The 20,280-nt window shown below is 44.0% G+C and overlaps 1 protein-coding gene across 2 annotated transcripts in view; it reads left to right on the top strand.

Moving 5' to 3' along the window:
- The first annotated feature begins 291 nt into the window (after positions 1-291).
- LOC137660314 (nucleolar protein dao-5-like) overlaps positions 292-20,280 on the top strand; it is a 43,449-nt gene continuing 23,460 nt past the window's right edge. For both annotated transcript variants that reach the window (XR_011047666.1, XM_068395127.1), the window contains exons 1-2: positions 292-450; positions 17,564-17,625. Coding sequence is in view for 1 of the 2 variants with exons in the window: in XM_068395127.1 (XP_068251228.1) it covers positions 352-450; positions 17,564-17,625 (161 nt within the window). In the remaining variant the exon portion in view is untranslated. The remainder of the gene's footprint in view (positions 451-17,563; positions 17,626-20,280) is intronic.

Below are 20,280 nucleotides of genomic sequence, written 5' to 3'. Positions count from 1 at the left end.
ACTGTCTTATTTTTGGTAGCCAAACGGAATAAAAAATAGCCAAATTTTAGATTTTTGGCCTAAAAAGGGCCAAATTGGCAACCTTGCTGGTAACTTCTTTTCCATTCTTATCAATTTTCTGTATGGAAAATCATGGTTTTCAAAAGATCTTCTCATGAAGCGTTCAGATCAAGTTATATTACTTACGTTTCTACACGTTTACTTTGTGATTGACAATATTGATTTTTAGCCCTAAAAGAATTTTGGTTCCATAATCATTCTTCTTCTTCTTTTTTTCCTGAGAGGTTCTCACGTGTTGTAGTGTTGGCAACAATTCTCCAGCTTGTTTAGTCCTTTAAAATCGCAGCAAACATGGCCGATACGACGGAAATCACGAAAGCCCTTGTCTTGTCGTATTTAACCCAAACAGATGCAGGTTTAGCGAAGTCAGCCTCCAAAAAGCTTGGTCCGGTAAGTAGAGAAGTGACTGTAAATTGTTAAAGAATGACTATTTAAGAATCGCAGTGATGTGAGGTGGATGTTTGGCGGTGTCACTCCTGGGGGTAGAAAGCATTCTCTCCCTCCACACGTGGACGAGCTGAAATCTATAATTTGATGTTCTGTTGTTTTGTCGCATTGTTTATGTTATTTATGCAAACACAACCTTTAGGTAGATGTTTATTGTAATGAATAGTCTGTTAAATTCTGTAGATATTGTTAGTTGTTCGTTAACGCGTAATACGATGTATCGTTCGCTTATCGAGCATGTAACATCGGATATGGTAGTAGCCATTAAAAATATTCATTATAAAAGTAATATACTTTCTACTATGCCACACTTGAAGAAAAACTGGATTTTGTATCACCAAGTTATTGAAACGTCTTCAGATTAAGTACTGTAATGAGGTCAATTGACCGCAAGTCAAGGAAAGGTACTATTCGGATAACATCGTCTGGTTGAAACCTTGCATTTCGGATTGGAAAGTGTGCAGGACCATTCTCATTTCAGTTCTTTTTTTCCCTCTCTCTCTCTCTGGTCTCAGGTCAGGCCGCAAAATGCAGGAGAGTTAGCAATTGTTCAATGGCTGCTTCCTCTTGGTAAGGGTAGAAGAGAGGTTTTAGCTATGGGAAGCGGCTCTTCTAGAAGAAGGGCAATCCAAAATCAAACCATTGTTCTCTAGTCTTGGGTAGTGCCGTATCCTCTGTACCATCAGGGCGATATCTTTCTTATTACTGGCCATATAGTTTTTCATTATGGGGAAGATGTTCTTTACAATGATCCAACATAACATAATATGATATTTTATTTTGAATATCATTATTTACCTTTACCACAGCAATATTTTTTAAGTTCAGCACGGTCTGAACGCAAGTCACGGGTAGCTCCTGCTTAGTTTCCAACTTTCCCGATAGATAGAGCCCGTGTCATCCCAGTCTAAGAAACATTCGTTTTTACAATTTAATACTGTCCCGTCAATCTACATATTTACCTCTTTGTTAAGTTTGTAGTTTTTAGGGACACGTCATTTATAGTGATATTTGATACCATTATGATAATTATCATGAATTGTTAGGTTAGGGAAAGGTAGTTACAATGCGTCGTACGCTGAAGCCACGGCCAATTTACTTGATCGTAAAATTTCCCGCAAGCATTGTTTCCTTCCTGACTATAATAACACCCGTTTGGCTGCGCTCGGTTCGCCTATCAGCTGTTGGCGCAAGCTTGAACAGTTATCGATGTTCGGACTTATGTTTTCGCTAATTCCAACAATCTTCATTTTTAACCTCTTGTTAAGATTGTTATTTCGTTGGGACACGTTCTGAAATTATGCCGAATACTAATTTGTTCTATATACAACCAAAGGTTAGGCTAGCCAACATCTAAAGATATTTCGGTAGATAAAGTCAGTGTCAAACAAAGCAACCGAACTAAACCTTTTGTTGGCCGCGTGATTTCAAATTTTTAATCCCCCCCCCCACATGACCCGAGATTGACCTGGAGTCAACCCTTTCCAACTCTAACCGCCGTATTGATAACCGCGGCCAATCCGGGTAACTGAGCAGTCACATAACTTCCCGCACGTGGCCCAGTGAAAACAAACCACACTTTAACGTGGGGCTGCATGAACGGTCGTCTGTTAAAGCTAAATTATTCGCCATTATGCCATCATCATGTGTTATTTTCAACTGCAAGAATCACAATATGATGCAAGGAAAGATGTTGCATTTTTACAAGTTCCCCAGTCGTAGCAGAAGCCCGGATAGGAGGGGTAAGTGGCTTGCAGCATGCCAGCAAATGAATCCAAATGGACACAAATGGTCCCCACCAGAGTCGGGTTATTTGTAGTGAACACTTTATCTCAGGTATTTATGAAATTTAACATATTTTAATATAATTTAACATTCTGGTGGCTGGTGTTCCAACAGTATGTCTATTGGTGTTCATTATGAATTTATATTATATTGCCAAAATACAGGTAAACCCAACAAGACTGAGAAAGAACACCCAGACTACATTCCATGCATACTGCCTTTGAAAGACAGCTATGTCAAAGCCAAACGACAACTTGAGAGGTATGAGCGAAATAACAAGAGAAGGCGATTGGTTTTTGAGGCCAGCAGTAATACACCTCACACTTGTGTGCTGTAAACAGTTCAAAATAATTATTGTTTATCATCATTTTTAACTTGCAAGTGTTGCTAGAAGTTAGAACAGTTGTATTTTATATCTTAGTACTCACCTGAAGCATTTAACTTTATATTGTAACGTGTTTTAGCAGCTCCATCCAAAGAATTCACGTAATCGTAAGCCATTGCTCTGGTTTGTTTTCACTTCGCTTGATTCCCGCGCTAGCTGTCCCGTGATCGATGACGTCAGCTCGCGGTTATGAATTGGATAGACGTGTTTCGTACAGTTACTCTTTGAGCGATATTGTTGAGTTTATCACTCATATTGATCAAATTGAATCGATTAAGACTTGAAGGTATATACACCTACGTGATTTTACTCGAGTTACCCCTGAATTCTTTCATTATTTATTTCGAGAAGGCCTCTTAGGGGATTTTAAGGGTCCATGTGAGAAGTGTACAATTGGTGATGTTGCGACATCGAATAGTAAGATAAGCCTGAGTAACTTTTTTATTATGTCAATGTGGTTAAGATATAATTTTGAGTGCTGCCCATACCTTTTTTGTGTAGGAGAGAGACTTACGAAGGGGGTCCGGGGGGTAGTGACCTGGGAACTACTAGGTTTGGTTAGGTTGGGTTTGTGGGGTTTGTATGTTAGCGACAGTGTTTGGGGGGTCGCAGGGGGGCGTTAGCCCTCCCCTGTTAGTTCACTTGGAAGGTAAGGACATGGCTTGTAGGTCAGGTTAGGAGGGAAATTTTGGGTTAGTTGTCCGTTTTTCTCGCACGTTTCCGACATCCATGACCAGAGTGGTCCTAGTATGTAGATTGTTGGGACAAGTATTTACAAAACTAGTGAAATTATTATTATTTCATTCCCGTGAAAAAAAATGCCTATTTCGGACTTTTTTTACTCGATTTTCGTCCGGTCAAAGGCCTGTCCCCATGAACTAACACGGGGGGCTAATGCCGCGACCCCCTAAACACTGTCGCTAACATACATACCCCACAAACACAACCTAACCAAGCCTAGTAGTTCCCAGGTCACTATCCCTATCCCCCCCGGACTCCCTTCGTAAGTCTCTCTCCTACACTATAAATGCTTTGGGCAGCACTCAAAATTATATCTTATCCACATGGTCATAATAAAAGAGTTACTCAGGCTTACCTTAATATTCGATGTCGCTAAAACCAAAAACTAAAATCTCCTAAGAAGCCTTCTCGAAATGAATATTGAAAGAATTTAGGGGGTAACACGAGTAAAATCACGTAGATGTGTATACCTGAGAGTCTTAATCGCATCAATTTGATCAATATGGAAGATAAACTCAACAACATCACTCGAAGAGAAACTGTACGAAACACGTCTGTCCATCACGGCGGTTAGAGTTGGAAAGGGTCAACTCCAGGTCAATCTCGGGTCATGGGGGGGCGGGATTAAAAATTTGAAATCACGCGGCCAACGAAAGGGTTAGTTCGGTTGCTTTGTTTGACACTGGCTTTATCTAACAAAATATCTTACCTAGATGTTAGATAACCTAACCTATGTTTGTATATAAAACAAATTAGTATTCGGCATAATTTCGGGACGTGTCCCAACGAAATAACAATCTTAACAAGAGGTTAAAATGAAAATTTTTGGAATTAGCGAAAACATAAGTCCGAACATCGAAAACTGTTCATGCTTGCGCGACCAGCTGATAGGTGAACCGAGCGCCACCAAACGGGTGTTGTTATAGTCAGGAAGGAAACAATGCTTGCGGGAAGTTTTACGATCGAGTAAGTTGGCCGTGGCTTCAGCGTACGACGCATTGTAACGACCTTTTTCTAACAAAACATTTCATGATAATTATCCTAGCAGTATCAAATGTCACTATAAATGACGTGTCCCTAAAAACTACAAACTTATCAGAGGGAAATATGTAGATTGACGGGACAGTATTAAATTGTAAAACCGAACGTTTCTTAGACTGGGATGACACGGGCTCTATCTATCGGGAAAGTTGGAAACTAAGCAGGAGCTACCTGTGACTTGCGTTCGGATCATGCTGAACTTAAAAAATATTGCCGTGGTAAAGGTAAATTGTGCTATTATTCAAAACGATAAAATTACATCATATTATGGTATGTTAGATCATTGTAAAGAACATCCTCCCCATAATGAAATACAATTTGGCTAGTAATAAGAAAGATATCGCCCTGGCCCCAAAAACTACAGACATCCTGAAAGAATAAGAAAGAGTAGGAGATTTAAACAAAAGTGAAGAACGGACAAGTAAGTATAGTTAAGGAATATAAGTATCTGTGTGAATGGTACACAGATAAGGAAAACAAAGAATTGAATATCAGTAAAAAAAAAAGCCAGAGGGTCGTATATATGACCCAAGAAATAAGAAAATGTGGGGATACGAGAAAAGTAGGAAAAATGGCATTGGAAGTCAGAAAGAAAATATATGAAACAGTAGTAGTACCAACAATATTTGCCAACGTGGAGACCTGGAGTGTTATAAGGGACAAAGATATGAAAGATCTGGAAAACCTCTAATATAAGATAATAAGAAATAGGAACAACCTGCAAGTACTCCATATTGGGGCATACTTGCAGAAACAGGAATATGGCCGGTGTCCTGCAGAATAGAATATTAGAAATTAATGCTCTTCCATAGTATCAAACTCTGAGGAAAAAAGATTAGTAAGAGAGATAATTTAGGATCAGTTGAAGAACCCGTATGGAAAGTGCTGGAGCAAGAACATAGAAGAAATCTGTAGTAAATATGGGATGGAAGTTGAAGAAATAAGAAAGTGGGGGAAAAGGACCCTGAAAAAAGAAATCAAGAAAAGAATTATGGAAAAAAAAAGAAGAAACTATTGAAAAAAAAAAGAAAATAATGAAAAAATTAAGATTTATTAAAGGAAATGGCCCACAGCCTTATATCAGAGAAATGATTCTGGATAAGAAATCCTTCGTAGTGAAGACAAGATTAAATATGCTCAATTTAAAAGCAAATTTCAGGGGAAAATATGAAGATAATTTGTGTGACCTGTGCAAAGATGAAGAAGATACTACCGAACATTTATTTTTATGCCCAAAATAAGGACAGCTAATGAATGTAGACATAAGTTTAGGTACGCTGAAAAATTCTTGCAGGGATCTGGCTGCATTTACAGGTAGGGCGGAGCTTTTGTAGTTTGTGGGGACAGGCCTTGGACCGCCCGAAAATAGAGTAGAAAATGTCCAAAATCGGCTATTTTTCTAGGGAATGATCACAGAATGATATATTAAATTAACTAGTTTTGTAAATGCTTGTCCCAACAAACTACATACTAGGACAGGGTTGCGATCGCCAGAAAATAGAGTAAAGATCATCACCTATCGAGTTTTTCACGGGAAGTTTTAACAGATTGAAATAATGAATTTAGTAAATTTGTAAATGCTTGTCTCAACAATCTACATACTAGTACCACTTTGCGCATGAATGTTGGAAAGTGCAAGAAAAATGAACAACAACTAGCCCAAACTCCCCCCCCCCCCCCAACCTGACCTACAAGCCGTGTCCTTTACCTTCCAAATGACCTAACGGGGGGCTTACGCCCCCCTGCGACCCCCTAAACACTTTCACTATCATACAAACCCCACAAATCCAACCTAACCAAACCTTAGTTCCCAGGTCACAACCCCTAGCCGGGTTCCTGGTTCCTCCTGGTTCCTTATTGCTCACTCCGCAAAATAAGTTTGCGGGCACTATCACTTTATAGAAAGGTGCAAAGCTTCTAAGCTTATTCTTATTATTGTTATTAAGCTTATATTACCTGTGCCTTAAATAAATATGTTCTTTATTATGATCCAATTCACCATAATATGAAGTTATTTTATCATCTTGCATATTATGATTTACCTTTACCACGGCAAAATTTTCTAAGTTCAGTCCGGTCTGCACACAAGTCATGGGTAGCTTTTCCTTATTTTCAAATTTCCCGATAGATAGAGCCCGTGTGGTCCCATTCTGTGAAGCGATTGTTATTACAATTTAATGCTGGCCTATCAATATACATTCTTACCTCTCGGTTAAGTTTGTAGTTGGTTGGGACACCAATAGGGTAGGTTAGTTGGGTTTGTTAGGTTCTGTTTTGCTAGGGGTTGTGATGTGGGAAATGGGTCCTTGGCTTATCCCTGTCTGTGGGTTATAGGTTGTGACCTACTAAATTGGGTTGTGACCTGTGAAGGGGGCCCGAGGGATTGCCCCGGATAGGGTCTGTGACTTGTTCCAACAGGGTGTACTTACCTCGAACTACTTTCTTTGGAGTATCTGGGATTCGCCTCCCAACTGACCAGAATTTTGTGGTTTCCCCTATCTCCGTTTTCTATAGTGGGTCCCTCTGTAGCGGATGAATACGCGCCCTGAGGCGACCCGGGTCAGTGAGCGCGCGTGGCCAGGTCTCGGTCACCAGTAAGTTTCTGGTCGCGACGTGATCAATATCTCACCGCGCTCTCTCATCCCGTGCGACCCTTTATGTCCCCACGTGGTTCCCACGTGTTCGACATTCACCTTATAATCCTTTACCCACCTCTTTCCCCTGTGTTCCTGTGTTGCTTGGTGCTTTAGTGTTCGGTTATGGAGCATCCTCGTTGTTGCCCCGGGCCTATGGCCGGTAAATCTTGTGGTGCATTCCTCTCTAAGCTGGAGGTTGATCCCCACACCTTGTGTTCTTCGTGTAGGGGCAGTGTGTGTACCCCGTGCCTCTAGAGTGCCCCAATGGGACGTTGCCAGAGTTCTGAAGGCTCTGTCGGAGCCGCCCTTCGAACCCCTTTAGGACATCCTAGACAAGGAGCTCACCCTCAAGACTGTCTTCCTTCTAGCCCTGGCATCAGCTAAAAGAGTAAGCAAACTCGATGGGTTGTTGTACGAGGTCTCGCACACGAAAGGCTGGCGAGAAAGACCACCCCCGCCTCCTAAAGTATGTCTCCTAAGAAAGTAGTTCGAGGTAAGTACTCCGTGTTGGAACAAATCACAAATTTTAAGCAATTTGTATTTTTCCTAACAGTACTGTACTTACCTCGAACTACTTTCGGGTTATGCCCCGCCCATCCTTCCCCGAGTGTCTTACGGGACTTTGATACCATATCCATCATAAACTTACTGGTGACCGAGACCTGGCCATGCGTGCTCATTGACCCGGGTTGCCTCGGCGCGTATTCATCCGTTACAGAGGGACCCACTACAGAAAACGGAGATAGGGGAAACTACACAAAAATCTGGTCAGTTGGAAGGAGAATCCCAGATACTGTACTCCTAAGAAAGTAGTTCGAGGTAAGTACTGTTAGGAAAAATACAAATTACTTAAAATTTGAGATAATTTAGCCATTTTTAACCCAAGGTGTCAAGCAAATGGACGTGACGTCGAACGTCCACCTAACGGGACGTCGAGCGTCCAGCAAGACGTGATGTCGAGCGTCTATTGAGACGCGACGTTAACCATCAAGCAGAATGCGACCCCGAGCGTCAAACAGCTCATGACATGGACTTGTACGCATTTCCACTGTTCAATTCATTACAAAGTGATGCAAAAGTTTGTGTCATACGGAATGAACGGATTGACTCTAGTGGTCCTCTTTTGGCCCTCAGAGAGTGGTTCGCAGAGGTACTGCAATGGATGGTAGACACTCAAAGAAGTTTTTTGTTAAGAGTGGATTCACTCAAATAACCCCACTTGGAAGGTACCATCTAAATCTCCAAACTCTTCATCTAACATTCTTCATATTATCGAAAAACTCACAAGACCTAGAGGTTTTTTTGAAGGAAGTAACCAGAGCTATTGCAGGAGCAAGGAGTACATCTTCCATCAAGGTTTAACAATCTAGGTATGAGGTACTTCGGTAACTCAGATTGCTGACTTTCTGTTACATCTTCGAAGGAAATGCAATTTTGTTTTCCTCTACCATCATAGGATACAAGAGTATGTAGCAACCGTATTCATGGCACTAAGACTTGGACCGGACCTTTCTAATGTTAAAGACCTACAGAAACTTCTCAAATCGTTTGAAACATCAAAGCAACATCTCCAGGATTCACCAGTTTGGAATCTGAATATTGTCCCTAAGTTCATTATGGGTGACAGGTTTGAGCCCTTGCATTCAGCTTCATTTAAGGACCTCACGATGAAAAGACTATTTTTGGTCAGTCTGGCGACAGCTCACAGTCAGTGGGATTCATGCCTTTAGCTTAAGTGAGTGGTTTTTTCGAGATCACAAAGCTATCTGCTCGTTGCAGTTAGGCTTTCTCGCCAAGAACGAATGTCCTTCTCAACCTTGACTCAAGGCTTTTGAGATTCCGAACCTTTCGGATGTCGCTGGCGAGGAGTTAGAGAGTCCTGTGCTCAGTAAGAGTCCTGAAGTTATATCTGAACTGAACAAAAGAGTTCCGAGGCTAGTCGGAAGCTCTTTGGGCTCGGTCTAGAAGTCCTCGTTACAGATGTTGAAGAATGCTCTTTCATTCTTCATCAGGCTCTTAATTAAGAGGCTCATGCACTTTGCAGTAAGGCAGACTGCAAGTTTTTATAAAGGCCAAGACACTTGAAGCTCAAACTGTAACAACTTCGGTGGCCTTCAAACAGAATAGATCATTGTAAAGCATTAAGAGCACAACCTTATGGAGGAATAAATCTGTGTTAGCTTCACATTATTTGAAACGTGTCCAGACTCTTTTTGAGGACTGCTTCACTCTGGGACCATTCGTAACAGCGAGTGCAGTAGTGGGGGAAGGATCCACCACTACGTTCCCATAACCCTAGTCCCTTTTTCTTCTCTTGGAACTTTTATATATTTTTATGGTAGTATGTGGAGATTGATCGACAGTCTTCTGCAATCTTTGATTTAGTCAGGTGGTCATTTTGTTCCTTGATAGCACCAGGAACAAGGGTATTAGTTGAGGTCCTGTCAGCTTAGAGGTTATTTACCGGTTTGACAGCTCCTAGAGGTCTTCAGCCCCCTGGGTGGATTGCTGGATCTCATAAGGATAGCAGACTTAATGAGGCAGTGAATCATTGAAGTCAGCTTCCTTAACAGTTGCAAACCCTTAAGCTTGTTTTAATTAAGTCTTAAGTAATATTCCAACAATGTTGCTGTCTCTAACCCTCCACCAAGGGTGTCAATCTGCTATTTTTATATAACGGGTAATTTGAATGTTTAAAAATGATATTTTCATAAAATAAATTTTTAAACATACTTACCCGCTGGTTATATAACCTTTATTCCCCCCCTCCTCCCCTCTAGAGACATTCTATGTTCATGGAAAATCTGGGGATTCATGGAATGGTTCTGTGTAGCTCGCGTGAGGGCGCTAGTGTACACCTGGCTGCTCTATCTGTGATTGCCGCAAGTTTTGAATTTCTGCCGGACGTCAGAGGGCTAAAGCTATTTGCATATAACCAGCGGGTAAGTAGCCTATGTTCAAAAATTTATTTTCAATATTAATCTTACCCGATGATCATGTAGCTGTCAACTCTGTTGCCCGACAGAAATCTAAGGTCGGGATACGCCAGCGATCGCTATACAGGTGGGGGTGTACACAACAGCGCCATCTGTGAGCAGGTACTCGAGTACTTCTTGTCAACAAGAACTCAATTTTTCCTCTGTCGTGCCACCGGCAAGACCTACTAATACGCCGTCCCTAACTGGATTTGTTTTCACAACTTTTTGGTGAAGTACACTATTCCAGTTTTGAGCTTTCGCTATGCAGGGGTTTTATCTTCATTTCAAAACTTGAACTCGTTTTGGATAGATTTAATTATGGTTACGAAGAGAGTATGGACTCTCTTTCACTTTTAAATGGCCGACCCTTCCCTTAGACGGAAGTGTTGGTGACCAAGAGAGTATGGACTCTTTCACTTTTTAATGACCGACCCTTCCCTTAGACGGAAGTGTGTTTAGGTTTTGGTAATTTTGCTTAACAAAGTTATAGATTTATTTTATATCTCTCCGCCATTTATAGGCCTCTTCGATTAACTTTCCATTTTTTATAAACTTATAAAAATTAATTTTTATGTTTGTTTATATGCGACCTTTCCTAATAGTAGGCGGTCCTTACTTGGAACCGAAGTTAATTAACATTGAGCCCGTCATATCGTATTTCCTTTTAAGAATTTATGCTATTTTAATTTTAAGGTCTTTGAAAGAATTTCTTTGATAGTCTCGTACTGTTTTCAAAGATGAACTAACGTTTAGTTTAGTCTCCGCAGTTGTTGACGTTCAGAACGTTCAACATGCGCTCTATCGTTACGATAGAGAGAGAGTTTTTCACGGTTTCACGTTGCAGTAAGAGTAAACCGATTCTAGCGTTTCGTTCATTCTTTCTTAGCTTAAATGGTTTTAATTCTAATAAAGGAACTTTTTATTTGGGAAACCTTTCAGTTTTTTTCCTTTAACAAATAATATGTTTTAACGATATATAATTGGGCTCATCTCTCAGGTTCTAAGTCAAGAGAGAGAGAGAGAGATAGAGACGGAGGGAGAGAGAGGAGAATAAACGTTTCGTTCAAGCGGGTAACGTTGTTCTCGTTTTTTTACTCTTCTCCCTAGTCGCTATAGGGGAAGAAGGTAAACGTTTCTAGAGTTTTATTCTTGTTCCCAGGCTTTATGCGGTGAGAGATTTTAAACGTAGTTTATTTGATCTAGTGTTTAGTCTCTTTTCCAGCCACTGAATTCTTTATCTTTCATTATGTTTTTCTGTTACATTGTAAAACTGTTTTCGCAATTACTACCTTTTAATGAAGGATAGAGTTGCGTGTTTCAGGTACAAATCACTTAAAGTTTCGAGTTCAGTGAAATAAGTGCAAACAGAAAATCAAAAGTGATAAAGTGATATGCGCAAAGTGTTACAGTGTTGCGTTCGAGGGTTCGTCTGTTCGTGCCAGTTGTTCACCTAGTCCGATACCTCTTACAAGCTCCCAAGCCCAGGGGAGAAGTAATGTCGAACGACTTATGGGTTCCACAGGCCTTGATCGACGAACAGACGTTTCCCTCCGTGGTTTCGGGTGTATCTACACACGTTGCCGACGTGATCACCCCACCCACACAAAGACGAGAGAGCCCATTTATTCCTCGTCTGCGGAAGAGGTTTCTCGCAGAAACCATGGACCAGATCTTGCAGCTTTTAAGTGCAAGTCGGTCCCTTCCGCGCAAGTCCAACGGCCTAGGTGTAGCCACTGGGTCAGTTCGGACTCGCTCCAGTCATCCGACGACTGCACACCTCCCAAGAGAGGCAAGATGGTACCGCAACAGGCAGTAACTCCGTCTGTTGCCGCACCAGCTGTTTTAGACCCTCAGTCACAACGGACAGTAGCTCCGTTTGTTGCCGTCTTTCATAGACCCTAGTGGTCCATGCTGCAGACTATACAGTCTCAGCTTGCTCCTTCATGCAGGAGTATCGTGCTGGAAGGTTGACATGCACCTGTTAATCTACAACCTTCCACGGTTGTGCGCTCAGCAGATACTGCGGCTGCCTGCTCCCACACTCCACCTGTGAGAGCTCCACCTCCGATGCGCAGTCGACCCTGCCAGACGCATGTTCATGCTGCACCCTCCATTGACATGCGTGAGCTACCGCATCAGCAGTGGGAAGGTGCTGTAGAGCTGCCGTGTTTTGACACAATGCGGCATGCTCCGCAACCCACGGCAGTCCCTCCCACGCACCAACACTCCGCTTTTGTTGTTGCCAGCTCCCACACTCCGACTGCGGAGAAGGTTGACGATGCACCCGTGGGCCTACACCTACTACGGTTGTGCGCCCGGCATGGCTTCCTGCTCCCACACTCTTGTTGTGAGAGCTCCTCCACCCATGCACAGTCAATCCTGCCAGATGTATGATGACTCCCACAGACACACGGAGCACTCCGTTGTCGTGCGTGATCTACCACAAGCTGCCGTGTTTTGACACGGTGTGTCAGCCTCCGCAACGCACTGTGGTTACCGCCACTCGCCCGCAGCAAACTAGTCAGTCAGGAGTTGAGGCTTCCCCACACAACTTTGGTTGTTGCCAACTCACAGACTGTCAAACAGTTACATGACGTTGCCTTCTGGTCTGCTACTAATACACCAGTGCTGTATGTCCTCACGCTCCTGTTGTGGTTGACAGTTTTTGACAGTTCACAGACTGTCAAGCAGTTTCATAACGTTGCCTTCTGGTCTGCTGCTTTTGCACCAGTGAAACCCTCACTGAGATAACCTAGCTTTTCTCGGACATGGTTCCTGTAGATGAGAAAGTGCTCTTCTCCCTCCTTCTGATATTCCCTTGAGGACTCTGTCATTTGGAGAGGAGCCTTAAGCTGCTTAGCCTCCTATGGACTTTAATTAAAGCATAACATGCTTCCAGGGAGGGTAAATGGTTCCGCTTCAGTCGCTAACCCCGTCTGTTGCCACACCTGCTCCCATAGACCTTGGGCTTTGTTGCAAGACATGCAGTCCAAGCTTAGTCCTTGATAGAGGATTTTTTTTTACGGAGAAGAACCTTCTTGCCAACGACCTTCCTACCGGTTGGTTGTACGCCCTGTTGACGATGAGGTATCCTACTCACGTCCGCCAGTTGAGATGGTTCCTCCTCCGGTGCGACCCAGTGTGGGTTGCCAGTCGCACGTTGACGTTAAGCTACTCTCGGAGGTGATTGTGGACGTTCAGTGTGTCACTGGGAAGACGTTCAACAACCAGCAGAGGTGACTTGTTGTGACGCAGTGCGGCAACCTCAGCAACCCGATAAGGGGTTGTCTGCACTACCCAGACAGTCTAGACAGTTTCGGGTTGTCGCTGTACTTCCTCGCATCCCCATGGTTGACAGTTCACAGACTGTGCAGCAGTACCATGATCTTGTGTCCGGCTCCGTCACGCATCCACCAGTGCGACCGGATTCAGCGAGTCAGACGTTGCCCACTCCGTTGCCGTTTCCTCATCAGTTTCGGATGAGGAACCCTCTGATGAGGACATGGCTGAACAAGACGATCAACCCCCAGCCCTGCTATCCATCCAGAAGATGCTGAAGAAGGAATACGGCCCTGTCAGGCTGTGGATGAGTCTGGTTAGGACACTGTCATCCGTGGTTCAATTGGTGTCACGTGGAAGACTACACCTCCGTCCTCTTCGGTTTCTTCTAGCTCTTCACTGGAAAAGGACAAGACGCTAGAAGCGGTCTCGATCCCGGTTTTCGGAAGATAAGTCTGGTCTAACCTGATGAAAGGACTTTATCAACCTTTTATAGGGTCTTCCCCTGACTGTTCAGACTCCCAACCACGTTCTCTTCTCAAACGCATCGGACGTAGGCTGGGGTGCGACCTTAGGCGGTAGGGAATGCTCGGGATTATGGAACTCGAGTCAAAGGACAATGCATTTTATCTGCAAGAAGCTTCTGGCAGTACGTCTGACCTGGAAAAGCTTCAGGTCTCTCCTTCAAGACAAAGTAGTGGAGGTCAACACGGACAACTCCCTGCTTTGATGTTCATCTCCTAGCAAGGAGGGACCTACTCTCTGACATGGTGCGAGTTCGCTAGTGACCTCCTCTCCTGTTCAACAGGTCTAGACTTTTCACTAGTAACAAGTTTCTTCCAAGGCAACTTGAATGTCTTAGCAGATTGTCTCAGTAGGAAGGGACAATAATTCCAACATATTGGACCCTCCACAGAGATGTATGCAAGAGACTATGGGTCACCTGGGGCCAGCCAACCATAGATCTCTTCGCAACCTCGATGTCCTAGAGGCTCTCAATACTTTGCTCACCTATCCCGGACCCAGCAGTGGTTCTTTTAGATGCCTTTCTACTAGATTAGTCTCATCTAGATCTATATGCATTCCCTCCGTTCTAGATTGTCAACAAGGTACTGCAGAAGTTCGCCTCTCACGATGGGACAAAGTTGACACTAGTTGCTTCCCTCTGGCCCGCGAGAGAATAACTTACCGAGGTACTTCGATGGCTAGTAGACGTTCCCAGAACTCTTCCCCTAAGGGTGGACCTGCTACGTCTGCCACGTGTAAGAAGGTACTCCAAGGCCTCCACGCTCTTCGTCTCACTGCCTTCAGAGTATCGAAAGACTCTCGAGAACTAGAGGTTTTTTCGAAGGAGGCAACCAGAGCGATTGTTAGAGCAAGGAGAACATCCACCCTTAGAGTCTACCAATCGAAGTGGGAAATCTTCCTAAACTGGTGCAAGTCAGTATCCGTATCCTCGACCAGTACCTCTGTAACTCAAATAGCTGACTTCCTCTTATATCTGAGGAAAGAGCGATCTCTTTCAGCTCCCACTTTCAAGGGTTACAGAAGCATGTTGGCATCAGTCTTCCGTCACAGAGGCTTAGATCTTTCCAACAATAAAGATCTACAGGACCTCCTTAAGTCTTTTGAGACCACGAAGGAGCGTCGTTTGGTTACACCTGGTTGGAATTTAGACGTGGTTCTAAGATTCCTTATGTTAGACAGGTTCGAACCACTTCAATCAGCCTCCCTGAAAGATCTCACCTTTAAGACTCTTTTCCTGATATGCTTAACCACAGCTAAAAGAGTCAGTGAGATTCATGCCTTCAGCAAGAACATCGGAATTTCATCCGAAACGGCTACATGTTCTACATCTTGGTTTTCTAGCCAAACACGAGCTGCCTTCTCGGCCTTGACCAATATCGTTCGTTATTCCAAACTTATCGTATGGTTGGAAATGAACTAGAAAGAGTATTATGTCCTGTAAGAGCTCTTAAGTTCTATTTTAAAAACCTTTACGAGGCCCGTCTGAAGCTTTATGGTGTTCAGTTAAGAATTCATCTTTGCCTATGTCAGAGAATTCTTTATCCTATTATTTTCAGACTGTTAATACGAGAAGCTCATTCCCTTCTGAATGAGGAAGACCAAGCTTGGCTGAAGGTAAGGACACACGAAGTTAGAGCTGTCACAACTTCCGTGACCTTTAAACAAAATAGATCTCTGCAAAATATTTTCGACGCAACCTTTTGGAAAAGCTAATCAGTGTTCGCGTCTTTTATCTTAAGAATGTCCAGTCTCTTTACGAGAACTGCTACACTCTGGGACCATTCGTAGCAACGAGTGCAGTAGTGGTGGGGGCTCCACCACTACAATTCCCTAATTCCAGAACCTTTTTAATCTTTCTCTTGAAATATCTCTGGGTTGTCCGGAAGGCTAAGAAGCCTTCCGCATCCTGGTTGATTTGGCGGGTGGTCAAATTCTTTCTTGAGAAGCGCCTAGATTAGAGGTTGTGATGAGGTCCTTTAGTATGGGTTGCAGCCCTTCATACTTCAGCACCTAGGAGTCGCTCAGCATCCTAAGAGGATCGCTAGGCTCAGTAAGGAAGACGTACTTAAAAAGGCAGAGTAATGGTTCAAGTCGACTTCCTTACCAGGTACTTATTTATTTTATGTTTATTATTTTGAATAACTGCTAAAATAAGATACGGGATACTTAGCTTCTAATGTTAACATGTATGCTGGTCTCCACCCACCACCCTGGGTGTGAATCAGCTACATGATCATCGGCTAAGATTAATATTGAAAAATTTTATTTTCCTTAGTAAAATAAATTTTTGAATATACTTACCCGATGATCATGAATTTAAGGACCCTCCCTTCCTCCCCATAGAGAACCAGTGGATCGAGGAGAAAATTGAGTTCTTGTTGACAAGAAGTACTTGAGTACCTGCTCACAGATGGCGCTGTTGTGTACACCCCCACCTGTATAGCGATCGCTGGCGTATCCCGACCTTAGATTTCTGTCGGGCATCAGAGTTGACAGCTACATGATCATCGGGTAAGTATATTCAAAAATTTATTTTACTAAGGAAAATAACATTTTTATGAAAATATTTTAATTTTTTTCACTATTTTCTGGCGATCCCAAACCCTGTTCTAGTATGTAGTTTGTTGGGACAAGCATTTACAAAACTAGTTAATTTATTAATATTTCATTATGTTATGATTCCCTAGAAAAACAACTGGTTCTTTGTACTCTAATTTCTGGCGATCCTAACCCTGACCCAACAAACTACAAAAGCTCCGTGGTGTTGTCGCTCATCAACACCACAGAGTGACCCACCAGTAAATGATGGAACTGCTGAAGAGCAAGGAAGGCTGCTCTCATTTCCAAGAGATTTATGTGCTGGTATTTTATTGGGTTCGGACCATTGACCCGTACCAAATGCTGTAGTGAGTGAGTTCCCCAACCTTCCTTTGATGCGTCTGTGAAGAGCAACAAGTCTGGAGGGGTAACTAAAAAATCTTGGCCTTTGTGGAGGTTGTTCTCTGCCACCCACCAAAGAAGATCCGTCATTTGGTTCTGTGATATATAGATCAGTGCGTAGGGAATCGGAGTGTTGGTTCCATGGCGTTTTCAACTGCCACTTTAGGGATCTTGTTCAGATGGCTGTGGGGAACTAACCGGATCAGGGAGGTTGAATGGCCTAGGAGGCTCAACCTGCATTGACCTGGTAGAATCTCCCATTTGAGGATGGGTTTTGCTACCTCCTTTGGTCTGAGGATTTTGTCATCTGATGGAAAGACTGCAGGTTGGTGTCTATAACCATTCCGAGATAAACCAGCTTCTAAGATGGAAGCATAGAAGACTTCTGGCGATTTATAAATAACTACAGGTTTGTATTAGTTAGGGAAAAATACAAAGTATCTACAAATTTGTCATGTTGAACTGGCTGATATTGATATTCTATAAGAATCTTTTCATAATTTATATATTTTTACTTTGTTACTGTTCTTCAGATATTTTTTTTTTTGTATTCATTGCTTCACATATAGCCTATAGTTTATTTCCTTATTTCCTGTCCTCACTGGGCTATTTTCCCTGTTAGAGCCCTAGTGTTTTAGCTTAGTCAATAAGGAGATACTGTGCATTAGCATGATTTAATAATTTAACCTGTCGAGTCTTAAACCTTCAGTTCATATTTATTATATCGGATTTTATATTTTCAGCCGGCAGTAAAGCTTCCATCTGATTCACCAAGTGTTGTGGAACTAGTAGAACATTTCATAAAGTGAGTATTTCAACAATTATTTGTTCCGTAACCGAAATACAAACCACGCTATTTACAAAGGGTATTACTTTTAGCGTAGCTGAAATGGCGAGCCATTAGAATTTAACGAGGGTGTATTACCCCCGCGCTAGTTAGCGGGGGGGTAGGGGAGTGGTAGCTAGCTACCCCTCCTCCCCCTCACACACAGGTGAATACTCACTTTCACTTTTGGCTCGGACTGTGACAGACGTCTCTGTCTTGGTCCTCGCTTGGCAGCCATTGTCTGTTTTGTCTTTACTTAATCGCTTACTTTTCTTTTACTCAATATATATGTAAACATGTTTTCATGTTTGTATATATATTTGAGTATAGAAATAAGTAAGTTTCCTTTTCAGATGTGTGTGTGTAGTGTACGATATCTACGTGGAGGCCTCGGCAGTTAGGCCACCACGGCCTAATTTTATGGGTTGCGATCGAGTTTGACTTCGGTCTTTCTCTCTCTCTCTCTCTTGAGGTCGTTCACCCTTTTACTATGTTTTACTACGCCCTTGTAGCTTCCTTCCCGTGTGGGTGGGGTTGCTACGCCGTACATTTTGTCTCAATTAGTTTATGAATCTAATTGTAGTTGTTAATTTTTCAGCTTGTAGAACGATTCCTTTCGGGGTTTTCGTTTTTTCTTTAGTGTTCATTCATTTTTAAATTACTTAATTACATAGTTACATAATTATAATTGTTATAATTCTGTTTTGGTTACAGCTCTCCTTCCGCGAGTGTAAGTGGTTGTGAGGGCACGTGCCTGTTGTGTAATTCTTGTTCCTTTTCCTCGGGATTCCTCTTCGGAGCCTTCCCGGGGGAATGAATGTGTACTAATATTATTTGTTTTATTTTTTTACAGTTACCGATCTAGTTCGTTTCTGTAATATAGCAACGGTGTGAGCTGTCTGGTTGAGTCCTGGGGATTCGGCTGTTGCTGCCTCCCCCCTTGTATTGTCGTCAGGGGCGTGTCTCCTTCTACTGGTAGTACTCCCGTGTCGACGGACAGCTCTCCAGTTCATTTTAGAACAGTCAGGAGGCTTGCCTCCTTGGGCGGATAACTTTCCTTCCGAGGGAAGTTTTTTCCTGTCCAGGCTTGAGCTTTTCCTCTTTTGGGGGGTTCTTCTCTTGCCTTTTTTTCGTGCGACTATGCTCTTGGTGCTGAGCGGTCGCACCTGCAGTTTCGCTCAAGGGGCTGGGCAACTGCAGGAGCTCCTCTTCGGAGGATTGCCCCTCTTAGGTCACTGGCTGACCAGTCTCTTCCACGAAGTGTTTCTCTTTCGTTCGCGAGAGAGTACACTCATAGAGACTCCTCTTCGGAGGTTTCTTCTGTTGCTGTTGCTGTTGGCCTCCCTCGCCGTAAGGCCCTCCGTCCGCCTCGTCGTAAGGGCCTCTCATCTCCCTATAAGGGTGCTTGAGGCGCCTTTTTGAATCTCCGTTTGCAGCCTACAACTTCTTTTTCTCGATCTTCCGTCTTGGTGCAGATGGACAGCAGTCTAATCTCGTCTTCCGACGGGCAACGGTCTTCCCGACGGACAACGGTCTTCCCGACGGACAGCGGTCTTCCGACGGACATCAGTCTCCCGGCGGACAACGATCCCTTCGGGGCAAAGGGTTGCCCCCACGGGGGTTCTTCCCTTGCGTGTCAGGGTTTCCCTGCGCGCCCTTCTGTTCGTCAGCGCTCTCCTGTTCGTCAGCGCTTTCAAGATGATCTTCCCTGTGGTTCCTGTTACGTGCCCTGTGCGCCCACGTTCGCCCTCGCGATCTAGAACAGCGATCACCAGCTCGCCAGCGATCGTCAGCTCGTCAGCGATCATCAGCTCGCCAGCGATCGTCAGCTCGTCAGCGATCATCAGCTCGCCAGCGATCGTCAGCTCGTCAGCGATCATCAGCTCGCCAGCGATCTCCAGATCGCCCACGTGTGTTACAGCTGGCACGCCAACGTTCTCCAACACTTCTGAAGGAACATGGTTCGCCAGCTACTAGCTCAACTGCGGATGCTGATCGCCATCGCGCGACCCTCAACTGCAGATGCTGACCGCCATCGCGCGACCCTCAACTGCAGATGCTGACCGCCATCGCGCGACCCTCAACTGCAGATGCTGACCGCCATCGCGCGACCCTCAACTGCAGATGCTGACCGCCATCGCGCGACCCTCAACTGCAGATGCTGACCGCCATCGCGCGACCCTCAACTGCAGATGCTGACCGCCATCGCGCGACCCTCAACTGCAGATGCTGACCGCCATCGCGCGACCCTCAACTGCAGATGCTGACCGCCATCGCGCGACCCTCAACTGCAGATGCTGACCGCCATCGCGCGACCCTCAACTGCAGATGCTGACCGCCATCGCGCGACCCTCAACTGCAGATGCTGACCGCCATCGCGCGACCCTCAACTGCAGATGCTGACCGCCATCGCGTGACCCTCAACTGCAGATGCTGCTCGCCATCGCACAACCCTGAACGATTGCCCGCTTACGCATGCTGCTCCTCATCGCACCACCCTGAACGATCGCCCTCCTGCAGATGCTGATCACCATCGCACCCTTTCACGCGATCATTCACCTGCGCATGCTGCTCGCCATCGCACAACCCTGAACGATTGCCCGCTTACGCATGCTGCTCCTCATCGCACAACCC

This window comes from Palaemon carinicauda, chromosome 20, assembly GCF_036898095.1.
Source record: "Palaemon carinicauda isolate YSFRI2023 chromosome 20, ASM3689809v2, whole genome shotgun sequence".
NCBI classification, from domain to species: Eukaryota; Metazoa; Arthropoda; class Malacostraca; order Decapoda; family Palaemonidae; genus Palaemon; species Palaemon carinicauda.
This window is presented reverse-complemented; position numbering and strand designations above follow the sequence as displayed.